At 32.8% G+C, this 13,421-nt stretch overlaps 1 protein-coding gene across 4 annotated transcripts in view; it reads right to left on the bottom strand.

Moving 5' to 3' along the window:
- PHIP (pleckstrin homology domain interacting protein) overlaps window positions 1-13,421 on the bottom strand; it is a 143,668-nt gene that overhangs the window by 20,576 nt on the left and 109,671 nt on the right. For all 4 annotated transcript variants that reach the window (XM_034962410.3, XM_034962411.3, XM_034962409.3 and 1 more), the window contains 7 exons: window positions 10,925-11,036; window positions 10,683-10,744; window positions 8,095-8,250; window positions 6,688-6,808; window positions 3,482-3,607; window positions 619-688; window positions 237-287 (listed from right to left, as the gene is read on the bottom strand). In XM_034962410.3, coding sequence (XP_034818301.1) covers window positions 237-287; window positions 619-688; window positions 3,482-3,607; window positions 6,688-6,808; window positions 8,095-8,250; window positions 10,683-10,744; window positions 10,925-11,036 — 698 coding nt within the window. The remainder of the gene's footprint in view (window positions 1-236; window positions 288-618; window positions 689-3,481; window positions 3,608-6,687; window positions 6,809-8,094; window positions 8,251-10,682; window positions 10,745-10,924; window positions 11,037-13,421) is intronic.

Genomic DNA, 13,421 nt, shown 5'->3' on the forward strand with positions numbered 1-13,421 from the left:
AAAAGAGCACTTATACAATAAAATTTGTACTTTTAATGCAGTCTTAGATAATTGGGTAATATACAGTAATTCAAACAAAAGAAAATATTCACCAAGTTCTAAAAAACATACATTTTGTAATTGAAACTAATTTGAAATACTTGTCTTTTAAAATGCTAAGAGTAAAAAAATAAAGGAAGCTCTTAATACATTTTAATTCATATAAAGTACTTCTGCTAAAACTAAAACTATATTACCTTCCTTTTTCGAGTAGAAGTTCCTGGCACATCAGCATCTTTCTCTTCATCCTTTGAGGCAAGAATTTACCAGATTCATAAAACATTTTAGATGTCATTATACTTTATAGTTGATTAATTAGCAATTATTTCCTTTACACACTGGAACACCTGTAATGTATATGCTGGGGCACTTTATTGACTCATTAAAAAGGTTCCCCTCGTTAAAAATTTTTTTTTAACTATAAGAAGAATATTCTACTGCCAGTTGTTTTTTTTTTAAAGTTAACTACACTAGACAAAAAATAATGTTCACAACAGCTTTTACCTGAAAACTACAATATGTAAATTTCTTTTTATATAGAGAATATCAATATGGTAATAATAATGAAATATTACATACCTCAGAATCAGACAAAACCTTCTTCTTCATTGAATTATAAAGTGGAATTATGTTATAACAAGTCTGATCCCTACATAACAAGGAAATGTTAACATGTAAGATTAGAACCATGATAATTTTTTTCCTTAAAAATTTGTCCCTAAAACCATATTTTAAGGTAAAAGTTGAAGCTGAAGGCTTGCTTTCTTCTCCATTGGCTTACTCCAATAATTTATGCACACACATTTAACCCTGACCCCTCCACTCTATGTAGAGCTTTCAGTGTGGCCTCAGTATATCATTACACCAAACCCAAGTCTCATCTCCCAGTCTTTGCTTAGGTATCTGCTGTGCTTCTTCCATTCCTCAGTCTTCAAAGAGCTAATACATTTCTTGTCTTCCAACTCTTTATTTTTAAATGTATTTCCTAAAACTTTGTTCTTAACGCATCTTGACACTGTACCTTTTGCTTTGATAACTTCACATACTTGTGGTTTATCTGTGTAAATGAATTCCAAAATTCCTGCAATTTGTCCTAACCCTTCTCCTGAGCATTCTACCATCACCTAAAATTCCACGTCTAAACTTAATAGTGACTCCCCAGATATCCTTGTTCCTTTTTCTATTTTTCTTTAACAACATATCATTCTTACAGTAATGGGAATCTTGGTTTTTCATTATTCTTTCCCTTTCCTCCTCCTTATAAACCCAATTAGTGGTCAAGGGCTGTGAACTCTATCCTCAAGTATGTCTGGGCATCTGTCCCTTTCTCACTTTCATAAATTAAGCCCTCATCAACTCTTAGTTGGTCAACTGTAGCAGTCAATCTGCTATTTATGCTTTTTGTCTCTTCTCTGTCAATTAAATTAGACACTGCAGTCAAATTAACATTTTTAAGGCATAGTGTAAAACATGTTATTCTCATGTTAATATACTTTCAACAGCCCCTTGCTCTCAGAGCTTATATTTTAGATTCGTATTCAAAGCCACCTACGATGTGGCCCCAACTCAGATTTATAGCACTGTATCTCTACTGTGACTTCTCCAATTTATATTACCCTTAATTAAAACTTCCTACCTCACGCTGCTCCTTATCCCTGGAATGGCTTTCTTTTCATCTAACATTTCCAGAATCTATCAGTATCTACACCTTGTATACAATGTCTTCTTAACATACTTCTCCTCCCCTGTATCTGAATCCCCATCATAACAGCTAAAAGTAATCCTATTCTTATCTAAACTTTCATACAATTCTCTTACTACTTGTCACAGTTTTCCTTATATTATAGTTTCTTACAGATTTATCTATCCTATGAAACTGTATTAAAAGGATCCATCACATTACTTTGTATGTATCAATTGCTTGAAATTTTGCCAAATAACTCAATTAAAAAGTATAATAATCAAAATTTCAAGGAATACTTAATATCTTGAAGACTATCTGCTAAAAAAAAAGTATTTTTAAACAAACTATACACATCTAAAAAAAATGCCACGGATTTATTTTTAGAAATATACAATACAAATGCTTTAAGTATTTCGTGAATCTGTCTTCAAAGACATTTCAAAGTAGCCGTTTGAAAGAAATACATTTCACAGACTTTCAAATGTATTAACAATTTTCATCTAAATTATTTCACTGAAATATGAATATACTATCTCATGTAGTTCTACTGATTCTCTTTGAAAAAACAGATACACATACACATAGTTATAACACTTATAAAAAATTACAGACATAAGAGTCTTCAGAGGATAATGCTTAATTACTAATTTCAATAAGGAAAACAAAAGCATAGCAATAATAGCCCCCAAACCATTGGAAAGCAATAGATTTCTTAGAGAATAAGGTAGAGAAAGGGCACAAACTTTACCTTATTAATTATGTTTGGGTTTTCTTATACTGAAATGACCTGCATTCCTCAGTTAAAAAACATTAATCAAAAAGGAGCTCAAAGATTATGTCCATTAATGAGAATGAAGCAGGGATGTTTATTAAAAAAAAAACACTGAATAATCCTGAATTTTTCATTATGTAAAAATGAAAGCTGATAACAGCTAAGTAAGCTTTTAAAATGCTGTTACTACTTCTCAACCAGGAAAAAAAAATTCAATACAAATAATGACATGTAATCACAGCAGTCTTTGTACAAAATATAGAATTCATTTCTCTGCCTTCAACTTAGGAGGCTCAATTCATTATATGATTGCATAAAATCCTTAAGATAAAGAAGGGAAAGTACTTCTGCCTTAATAAATAGTGCTTATCACTCTTGTTATGGGATCAATGAGGAAGTAAACTTGACTTTGAAGAAGAATCATGAAAGTTAAATTCAGTCTCCTGCTGGACTATTTAAATACTTGTTAATATACTTGACAGGGGCAATATACTGTTAGGATGAAAAATTCTCAAATCAGATGGCAGACACTCATTTACCGTGCAACCTTATACATGTTAACCACTATAGGCCACAGTTTCCTCAATTCAAAATTCCAGATAATTATCTCTTCCACCTGTAAGATTGTTATTTGGGTTAGAAGAGTTAACGTAGGTAAAACATTACATGTTAAATAAATTTTTACTATTATTATTGTCTAACAGATTGAGAAAATAATCTTTTTTTAAACAATTTTAACCTTAAAACACAATGGTAATACGATTTTTATGATTTCATTCTTATTATTAGCCAATGAACTGTTTCTTCTGAAACCCAGGATCAAACCAGAGACCTTTAGATCTTCAGTCTAATGCTCTCCCAGCTGAGCTATTTTGGCTACTCTTAAATGTTTCTTCTTTACAAACAGTATGTTTTCTATTTTAAGAGGAACTGTAGTGCCACTAATTATTAAAACTATCATAATTACATATGAAAAGATAACTTACTTTATAAAATGTAGAAGAAGATCAGTCACGAATTTAGCAGATTTCACAATAGGGCTTCCAGGCTCATTAAATGTTCGTGTATTATGCTCTATATATCGAACTTCCCACATCAGGGAAGAAACCCGCCTTAAAAAAACAAAATATAGAAGTTTTAACTTCCTTATATTTAGAAATATGTGTACATCATTTAAAACCAAGACATTCCAACTTTTCAACTTCAGTCTAAACCAACTGTAAAAACCATTGGTCTTATAAAGTCATTTTCAAAGAAGCATAACTGCATTTGTGTTAGGGGAAAAAAGAGGGGCAACCATAACTACGTATTTGCATACAAGATGTCTGGAATGGAACACACCATATTAACAAAGGCCTCTTTTTGGGAGGGAGAACGTCTATATGGGGAGTGGCAGGAGAGTAGAAAGGGGAGAGTTTTAAGTTTTGGCTTTATATATTTTTGTCATCTATGCTGTCATTTTTTGGTAATAAAGAACCCTGACTTCTGAACAAAAAGGAAACAAGTAATTTTAATCTAATTATCTTACTGGTAATCAAATGACATATACAAATGAGAAGTTAACTGACAGCCACCTTATGAGATACAAAATCATAAAAATATAGCATGCTAGTTTACCAAGAAACCTAACTAAATGAGAATTATTTTCTGAACACTTAATTGACAATGCTAAAATAAAATCTGGAGTTTTACAATTTTATTTCTGAAAGTAAATAAAAATCCAAGGACAACTTTTGAGAATATTATCTAATATGTGGCCCGACTTAAAATAATAAAGAAAACACTTAGAAAATCTTACTGATTGTGAACAGAAATACAATCATATGGAATAACACTGTGTCTAATTGTGGACATAGAAACATAAAGAAAAACTGTGCATTTCAAATAGATTCACAAGGCTCATTCTGATAACAGAATCACAGATATCTTCAGTGTATCATATAGAAAACTGTGTGTAAAATAAAGTATTAGATTAATACCAGCAGGGCAAACTGACAGTAATAGTTTAACAAGAGATTGAACTAGAAGTATCACGAAAGAAAAACAAACTGTAAGAAGTCTAACACCAATCAGTGAAGGAAGAAGCAAAAACCTTTAAACAGTGAAATAGTACTGGAAGTCATCATTGTATTGAATAAGAACATAACTTAGGTTTATAACAGAGTTTATTATCAGGTTGGAAAACAGGCAATTTCTAATTCATGTAAGTATTGTCTTTCAAATGTTTTTTTCCTAAATTGGCTACAAAACTAGGGTAATGCCAAAAGCCTATTTAAAATATAATGTATCTTGAAATACGGATGTTCCTCAACTAACGATGGTGTTACATCCTGATAAACCCACTGTAAATTCAAAATACCATTAAGTCAAAAATGCATGCGATATACTTAACCTAGCAAATATTTTACCTCAGCCAAGCCTACCTCAAATGTGCTCAGAACACTTACATTAGCCTATGGTTGGGCAACATCATATGGCAATCAACTGTACAATACACTGTACAGTATTGGTTTAACCTCATGATCATGTGGCTGACTGGGAGCTACTGGGAGCTGTAGCTCACTGACATTGCTCAGCATCATGAAAGAGTACATCACAAGCCCAGAAAAAGATGAAAATTCAAAATTTGAAGTATGGTTTCTACTGAATTCATATCCCTTTCATATCACTGTAAAGCTGAAAAATCTAAGTCAAACCATTGTAAGTCAAACCTTATGTATAGTATACTTTAGCAATTATCACGTTGAGCAATATGTGAGATATTTACAACAATATTGGAAGACATCAGCAGCTTATATTTCTAGTTGCAGTCCAACAATTAGTGTATGTATACAAATAGTTCTTTCCTTCTCATCCACCCATGTCTTGTTTCATCTCTGAAGCACTAGGTTTAACTTCCAATCTTTAGCAATTTAAGGGGTCAAGGGAGAAAGAGGAATATAGTTAGGAATTCCCTTTTTTTTTTCTCTTAAACTTCCAACACCTGATATTGAAAAAGATTTGAAGAATGCTTTGAGGGTGGGATGGTTGGGAACCACATAGCAGGGAGGACTTCTCCTTATCTCTGCGCTTTTTGACAAATATCAAGGAAGCAACAGCAAGTACACCTAAGAAGATCAGAAAAATCTTTAGAAACTAAAGTCTAATATATTAGTTTTCTTTATTCCAGTGGTTCTCAATCAAGGACAATTATGCTCCCCAGAAGACATGTGACAATGTCTGAACACATTTTTGGTTTTCACAACTAGGGGGCTGCTACTGGCATCTAGTGGGTACAGGCACAGGATAGCCCCTCACAATGAGATACAGAAATAAAATTTAAGTCATAAAAAGAACCAAAGGCACATTTTATATAGAAAAATATTAATACAAAATATGAATAAAGCTTCTCTAAGTTAAAAAGAAGAATAATGGAAAGGACTTCAGTAATAAATAACTGGTCACAAAAACTTTTAATGCAATGTTACACAAATTAAATTGTTGGACTGCTAAGCAAAGGTCATATGAGAAAAATTAAAACTAAAAACAGGATTCCAATTATTTAAAAACTATAAACATATTTTTTGACAAAACATTTTAGGTAATAATAAAGCCTATTGACAATTAAAGACATTCATCAAAATTACCTAGATAATGCAAATTAATTGAAATTATGCCTGGGCCATTTAACTCTAATTCTTTTTCATGCTAAACTACAACTATGAAAAACTGAGTATTTTCAAATTTCAGTGTTATAAGTAATGACAAGCTGAATATAGGCAAAATAAGAACAAAATACATAATATGAATACACAATTTTTATTATATATTATATTAAAAATCAATGAACAAATATTTTAATGTTATCTAGGAGAAAATGAAATACCTTGCCTTGCTTTATAAAATACAATATAAAGACAGTGAACATCAAATCATGTCAGCCTCTAGGAAAAACTGTATCTAGGATCTAGGAATTGTATTTTAAGTGTCTAAAGACCAGCAGCATCGACATTACTGGGACTTGTTAGAAATGCAGAATCTTAGGTCCCACTCCAAATCTACTGAATAAGATTCTACATTTTAACATAATCCCCATAATCTTATGTGCATTCCTATATACAAAAAGTTGAGAAACACTGCTAAAGAAGATCAGTAAATGGGTGGAAAGATCACCAGCTTTCCTTTGATAGTAGCTACATCAAATGGTTCTAACCTGTAAAACCTGTTTTCCAGTCTTTGTTTAATTGTACTTAGATCCGTTGGATATGCCACTACTGTGCAATACATGGGATAGGCTTGCAGATCCACGGGGGCCACAAATGCTGAGGCAATATCTAAAATAAATAGATAAGTTTGTAAATTTATTTTTGTATGCCTAAAATAATTCAAGAAGAATTCTGCTTGAATTAAGACTTAAAAAGTCCTAATCTACATAATCATTAGTCTGCCACTGTCTTTTCATAAACAATATAGTGTAACTGACATAAAGAGTCTCACTTTTTATTATGTCTACATTTACACTGCCAAATTCTAGGGGTATTGTTTTATTCATAGGTTCACCGGGAGAAAGAAACAAATTATATATACATATATCAGACCTAATAAGTACACATACATTGCCGTAATTGACAGTTGGCCATTCCTGAATCTATATTTGGCAAAGCCATTCTATTATTAACACTGTAACATACTGCATTCAAATCTAACCTTTGACTTTCTCAAACGTATCCCTTTATCTCAACTTTACATTATTCTGTGAAATATTAGACAAGTAGAGAAAAGGAAACAGACCCAGAAGTTTTGATTCAGTGATACTGACCCAATACACACCGTAAAGTTGTACAGCAAAAACTATAACTAGTTAAGATCACTCCCAATTTTTTGCTCATTCGCATATAATACTTAATATCCTAAAATATTGCTAAAATTATTTAAGGTAGTATTTATAAGGCTATTCCTATAAAGTGTTGGCATTTTATAAAATACTTCAGATTTGAATATTCCTCAATCTCCGTGTCCATCCAGCTCTTCTTACTCATGTTAATTTCTCTCTAGACTCTTTGCAGCTGATTCTTTATTGAGAGAGTGGGTTGCTACAAACCACCACATAATCTAGTTACTTCAGAAGCCCAGAATTCAGATAATCAAGTTTTGTGGTCACTGTTTTCTTTTAACAAGGCAGAGCAATTAATATACCCTCTCCTCTCCCCTTAAGAAGATTCTCTTTTGTGTGTGTATATTAAGTTGGGGGAGACCAGTACAAGCTACCCATATAATTATAATTCAGCTTTCAATCCTCCTCCTCCAATTCATATCATGTCAGCCTGAATATGTCAAGTGTTTTAAATTGGGTTGTGGAGGACCCAGTTTTTTCAGAGATGCCTCTGGCACTTCTAGGAGGCCCTTATTCTAAAATTCAGCTATCGTAACCTAATTTATAACTGTTTTAAATAGTTAAGTCCTGTGTTAAGACCACATTCAAAAAGAGATTCCACTTAAAATGTCTGAAACCACTGACTTAGGATATTGTGAAAAAAAATTTTTGTTGGAGAATAACAGTATTTTTCCATTACTTTGTGTTCTGCCAGTTTTTTCTATACTCGTGTGTTGCTTTACTTACCTAGTGTCATCAACTGGTTTATTCCTGCCACAATTCTTTCACATTCTTCATCCCTGGGATTGGTACCCCATTCTCCATCAAGAGGTTTATAGATTAGTGATCTGCACTCACCATCAGTTAAAGGAACACTGGTACCTAGTTCTTCAGGAAATACAGCTGAAATAGAAAAGCAGATCATTGCAAATACATGGTAACTTATTAGTATTCAGGTTAGCTTTAGAATGTAAAAATAACAGTCACAAAATTAAAGTATATTTTGTATAGATTTGTAAATATACAAATCTATACAAAAGGAAAGTATGTTTCAAGGGTCACTAAAATTTAAATTAAGTTTTAAATGATACTATAAGTAATTCTCTAAATAATTACTTCTCCAAAATTATACCTGAAAATCTGCTCTGTAATCAAGTACATGTGCAGAAATCATTTCTATAAAATATGCAAATTTCAAAGTTTTCTGAATCACTTCATAATTGCCATGTTTACTTTGATAAAGTATACACAAGGTAAAACTGAACTAAAGTGACATTTTCTAGAAATACTTCAATCAAAGCTTCAATTTTTGAATGTAGGAACAGAGAGAATTATGAAAACTGACAAATGATGCTTATGCTTATTACTCATAAATTATGAAGGTATGCTTTCTGCATGCTTGAATCTTTAACAGTTTTAGCTGAGAGAATCACTAGAGGGTTGCGGTAACCCAAAATCTAGAAACGTGCTAGGTAATTTTTCCTTTAGACTAAGTTTTGGCAGATACACTCTAGAAAATATGCCACTGTTAGTGTACAATCAAAATTCTCATCACAAACTACGATTAAACTCTACAGGTTCGTATGAATGTGTATCCAAATAGAACAACAACAGTAACCACCCTTCAATGTATTTAGGTAGGAAACAAAACAGTGAATCAGTATCACTTATTCATTTAAAAAATATCCAAGGCATTATAACAGCAACTGGCTGCATTGCTATCATATTCACAACAGTTCAATGTGAGTTCAAATTCAAACTTTCTTTTTAATAAATGAGAGAAACAAAACAAAAACATAAGCCATGTAACATGGTTACCAATTGATTTAAGATATTTTATAATTTTAAATAGCTCTAATTTAGCAGTGAGATAAAAAAATATATTATTGGCATTAAATTTTCAAAGTGATAATTCCTGCAGAGAACTAATCTTAGCTAATCAGTATGACAATTTTCTCATTTCTGAGGTCTACGAGACTGGGTTATTTTCTCCAACAGTTATTTTTCCTCTGACTTTGGATTACAATAACTACTGAGCAACTCAATTAATGAAAGATTATTTCTACTATGTTAGAAATTAGATGTTTTCCTTTTTGTTTTTTAAAGATCTTATTTTTATCTGCTAAGAGATGTAATATATTATTATTATTTTTGAGATGGAGTCTCGCTCTGTTGCCCAGGCTGGAGCGCAGTGGTGCAATCTCGGCTCACTGCCACCTCCGCCTCCCAGGTTCAAGTAATTTTCCTGCCTCAACCTTCTGAGTAGCTGGGACTACAGGCGCACGCCACCACGCCAGGCTAATTTTTGTATTTTTAGTTGAGACGGGGTTTCACCATGTTGGTCAGGCTGCTCTCCAACACCTGACCTGGTGATCCACCTGCCTCAGCCACTCAAAGTGCTGGGATTACAGGTGTGAGCCACCACTCCTGCCCTGTAATATATTATTTTTTAAAAATCAAACAATATAGAATAACGTAAAAGAATTTATGAAGTCTTTATAATGCTACTCTATAAATAATCATTATTAAAATCTCTTCTAATCCCTTTTTGGTTTATGCAATTGTGCATGTGTGTTGTATTTTTTACAAACAAACAAAAATGGGCAATGAAGTGGAAAGAAAATATAATCTCCAGGCTTTGGTCCCAACGTCCTTTTCTCAGTGCAAGGAAGATGTCATACTCACTGCCTAAGGCTAATTATTAAATCCTGAATGTGTCAGGCCATATGCATAATGACAGTTATATTATCATTATTAATTATAACTATATCTTCATTGAGCTCTTATATGTGTCAGGCTCTACAATAAGCACTTTACACACATGATGCTATTTAATCTTCAAAGTAGCCCTATAAGGAAGGTATTAACTTTGATGGTTTCTAAGGCCGAGTACTAAAAAGTTGGGGTGTGAGGCTTTATGGAACTTGCCAAGATCACATAAAAAATGACAAGTCAGGATATGAACTGATGTCCGTCTCACTCAAAAGCATGACGTCTTAACTATTATGTTACACTTTAAACACTCTGCTAAAGTTACAAAAGTGTCTCTGCCTCCCAAATGCACACTTTCTTGGGTGAATAGTAATTAATAAAACAATTTCATATTTTGCTGTAATAAATTAATTTCAATCAATTCCAAGTAGGCAAGAGTTATATCTATCTTCTTCACTGCTGAATCTCCCCTACTTCAAGGTGTACAATAATAAATACTTGCCAAATGAATGTTTTCTATTTGATACTCACAACTGTAAGTGGTAGCATGTTAGCAAATCTTAAATAATTTCTTAAGAAATTAACTCCATAATGGAGAAACAAAAAGCCTAACACACACTTACCATTATTAGGTATAAGCTCCATATCCCAAGGACTCATCTTTTCTGTATCTCCATTGTCCCAGCTTAAAGAAAGAAAAATCATTATATTAAAAAATCTAAATTATTGTATCACAATTTTAATAAAATCAATTATCAAAATAATTGCTTCTGTGTTTAAAAGAAGTCTCTTTATCTCTTAATAGATGGGAAAAAAAATTCAAAGCAAGCCTAGGTGAACTAAAATACAACAAATATTTCCTTACCAAACATTGTAGCATTGAAACAGACTATCAGGGTACTCAAGTTGAAGAGGTTCCTGGCTTTCAATTGTTCCAAACCACCAGGCATCATCTATGACAGACCTGAAGCGGTCACCTGGCCAAGAACAAAATATAACTCATTATTCTGAAATGCATGGCTGCTGTCACTGCTTTTTCCTAACGTTAACCTTTAAGTACCTAAACTGCCTGTATGATTTCAGAAGACAAAAAGTGAACCACAAACTCCAAAAATAAGTAAGTACAATCAGCAATACCAAGAGAAAAAAGGAATTTAGTAAGCATACTTGAAGTGTGACTTAACAGTTTTCAATTCTATTTTTTATATTTCATTAAGGTATACAGAAATTCACTTGTTTTAGGCATTTTTACCAATCTAGCATTTTAAATTCATCATTAACACTATACCCAAACTTTTCACTGAAATAAAATTATAATTGCAGCAAGTTCCACCAAGAATTACTTAGTCTTTTAATTTCTTACTTTCTGTAAGCAAGTTTCCCCAACCAACAAGCAATCAAGACTCCGCGCTAAAAACAACAAACAACATAAAATCCAACCTGTCTTCCTTCATCTCAATCACCCTTAATACTCACTCACTCTCCCTTTCCTGTAAAAGGAAACAAAAAAGAAACAAAAATAAAACAACTATTCTTTTTAAAACAGAGGACACTCCTTGTGTCTATTTCCTTATCCAATTGCTGTCGTCGTATTACTTAACCTGCTTTTTCCCAAAGACCTGAATAAGCTATAAATGCTATGGCTTTTTCTTATCTAAATCTTCTCATGTTCCTTCTGTGTCATAAGAAAACTGTAAGTCACTTACTTCCTTTATGCAATGTTTTCCTGTTCCTCAGCTATCACAGTACTTGAGTTTTCTCGTGGCTAGCATAGGCTAGAGTCTGAAAGACTTGGGTTCAAATAACGTATCTGTATAACTTTGAATATATTAATTATTTTTGAACTTCATTTTCCTTGTCTATAAAATAGAAATGGTGATGTCTACCTCCTGGTAGTTTCTGACTAATGAGTTCTATTAAAGCACTCTACATTTTGACACACAGTTAAGTTAAAATGAATTAAGTTAGCAATTAATCTGAATCAGTTTTATTTTTAAACTCAAAGAGAAAAGTAGTTATGTTCTCATTTTCTTACCAAAAAGGATTTAAAAGTTTATAAAAACATATAGCATGAAATGAATTAAAAATTAGAAAAACAAGGTAAAAGAATATGATAAAAAAGAAAATTGGAGCCAGGAGAAAAGTTAATAGAACACAACTGCATGCTGTTGACAGTTGTTCCTCAGATGCATACTAGTGACACTTAACAAAAAGCTACTATATAGTTTAATAAGAAGCATTCTTGACACCACCACTACTTCACACTAAACATAAAGTTTCAAAGAGCTGTATCTTATGACCCTACACAGACTGATTATTATGCTAAAGAGGAAGGACTGAGTAATGTGTGCCTAATCATAACGAACAATAACTGTAGAATAACAAGAAAGTTAAGCAAAGAACCTGGACTACTACTGAAGTCCACCATTGAGAGTAAGCCTTAATACATTTCTGAGGAGGGGCTGAAGTAAAAATTACTAATGTAATTTTAAATGGCAGTCGGTGGGTGAATGCATATATCCTCAGATATAAAAGGCTAATTAGATACTAACTTTAGAGAAATATTAACCCATAAATTAGAATAAAATTGTAAGATCCAAATGAGAAAATTATGATGCTCATTCATTTTAACTCTCTGTGATTTGTCCAATGTTAGCCACATTACTTTGCCAAGGTTATGAGCTCACTTCTGGAATATTGCTGCACTTTGATCTCTATTATTTGTTCCGCAATTTATTGGCAAATGCAACTCCTTAAAAAATAAAATTTATCGGCCGGGCGCGGTGGCTCATGCCTGTAATCCTAGCACTTTGGGAGGCTGAGGCGGGCGGATCACAAGGTCAGGAGATCAAGACCATCCTGGCTAACGCGGTGAAACCCTGTCTCTACTAAAAATACAAAAAAAAATTAGCCAGGCGTGGTGGCAGGAGCCTGTAGTCCCAGCTAATCGGGAGGCTGAGGTAGAATGGTGTGAACCTGGGAGGTGGAACTTGCAGTGAGCCAAGATCACGGCACTGCACTCCAGCCTGGGTGACAGAGCAAGACTCCATCTCAAAAATAAAATAAAATACAATTTATCATATCAAGTAATGTATGTGAAAAATTTAAACAATCAGATGTACCAAAGGCTGATAGCCAAAACCAAGAAAAATGTTTTCATCTATTTTACCTACTAATTCTTGACTTACAGATTTCTTCACTCATCAATTTTTGACAGTAAGTATCAGAGTTGATTCTTGAAGACATGGGTTTTAACTGACCAGGTCTACTTATACACAGATTTTTCCAATAAACAGATTTGGCCCTCTGTATTGGCAGATTCTGCATCAGCAACCAAATGCAGATTGAAAATACAGTATTAG

Source organism: Pan paniscus, chromosome 5 (genome assembly GCF_029289425.2).
Source record: "Pan paniscus chromosome 5, NHGRI_mPanPan1-v2.0_pri, whole genome shotgun sequence".
NCBI classification, from domain to species: Eukaryota; Metazoa; Chordata; class Mammalia; order Primates; family Hominidae; genus Pan; species Pan paniscus.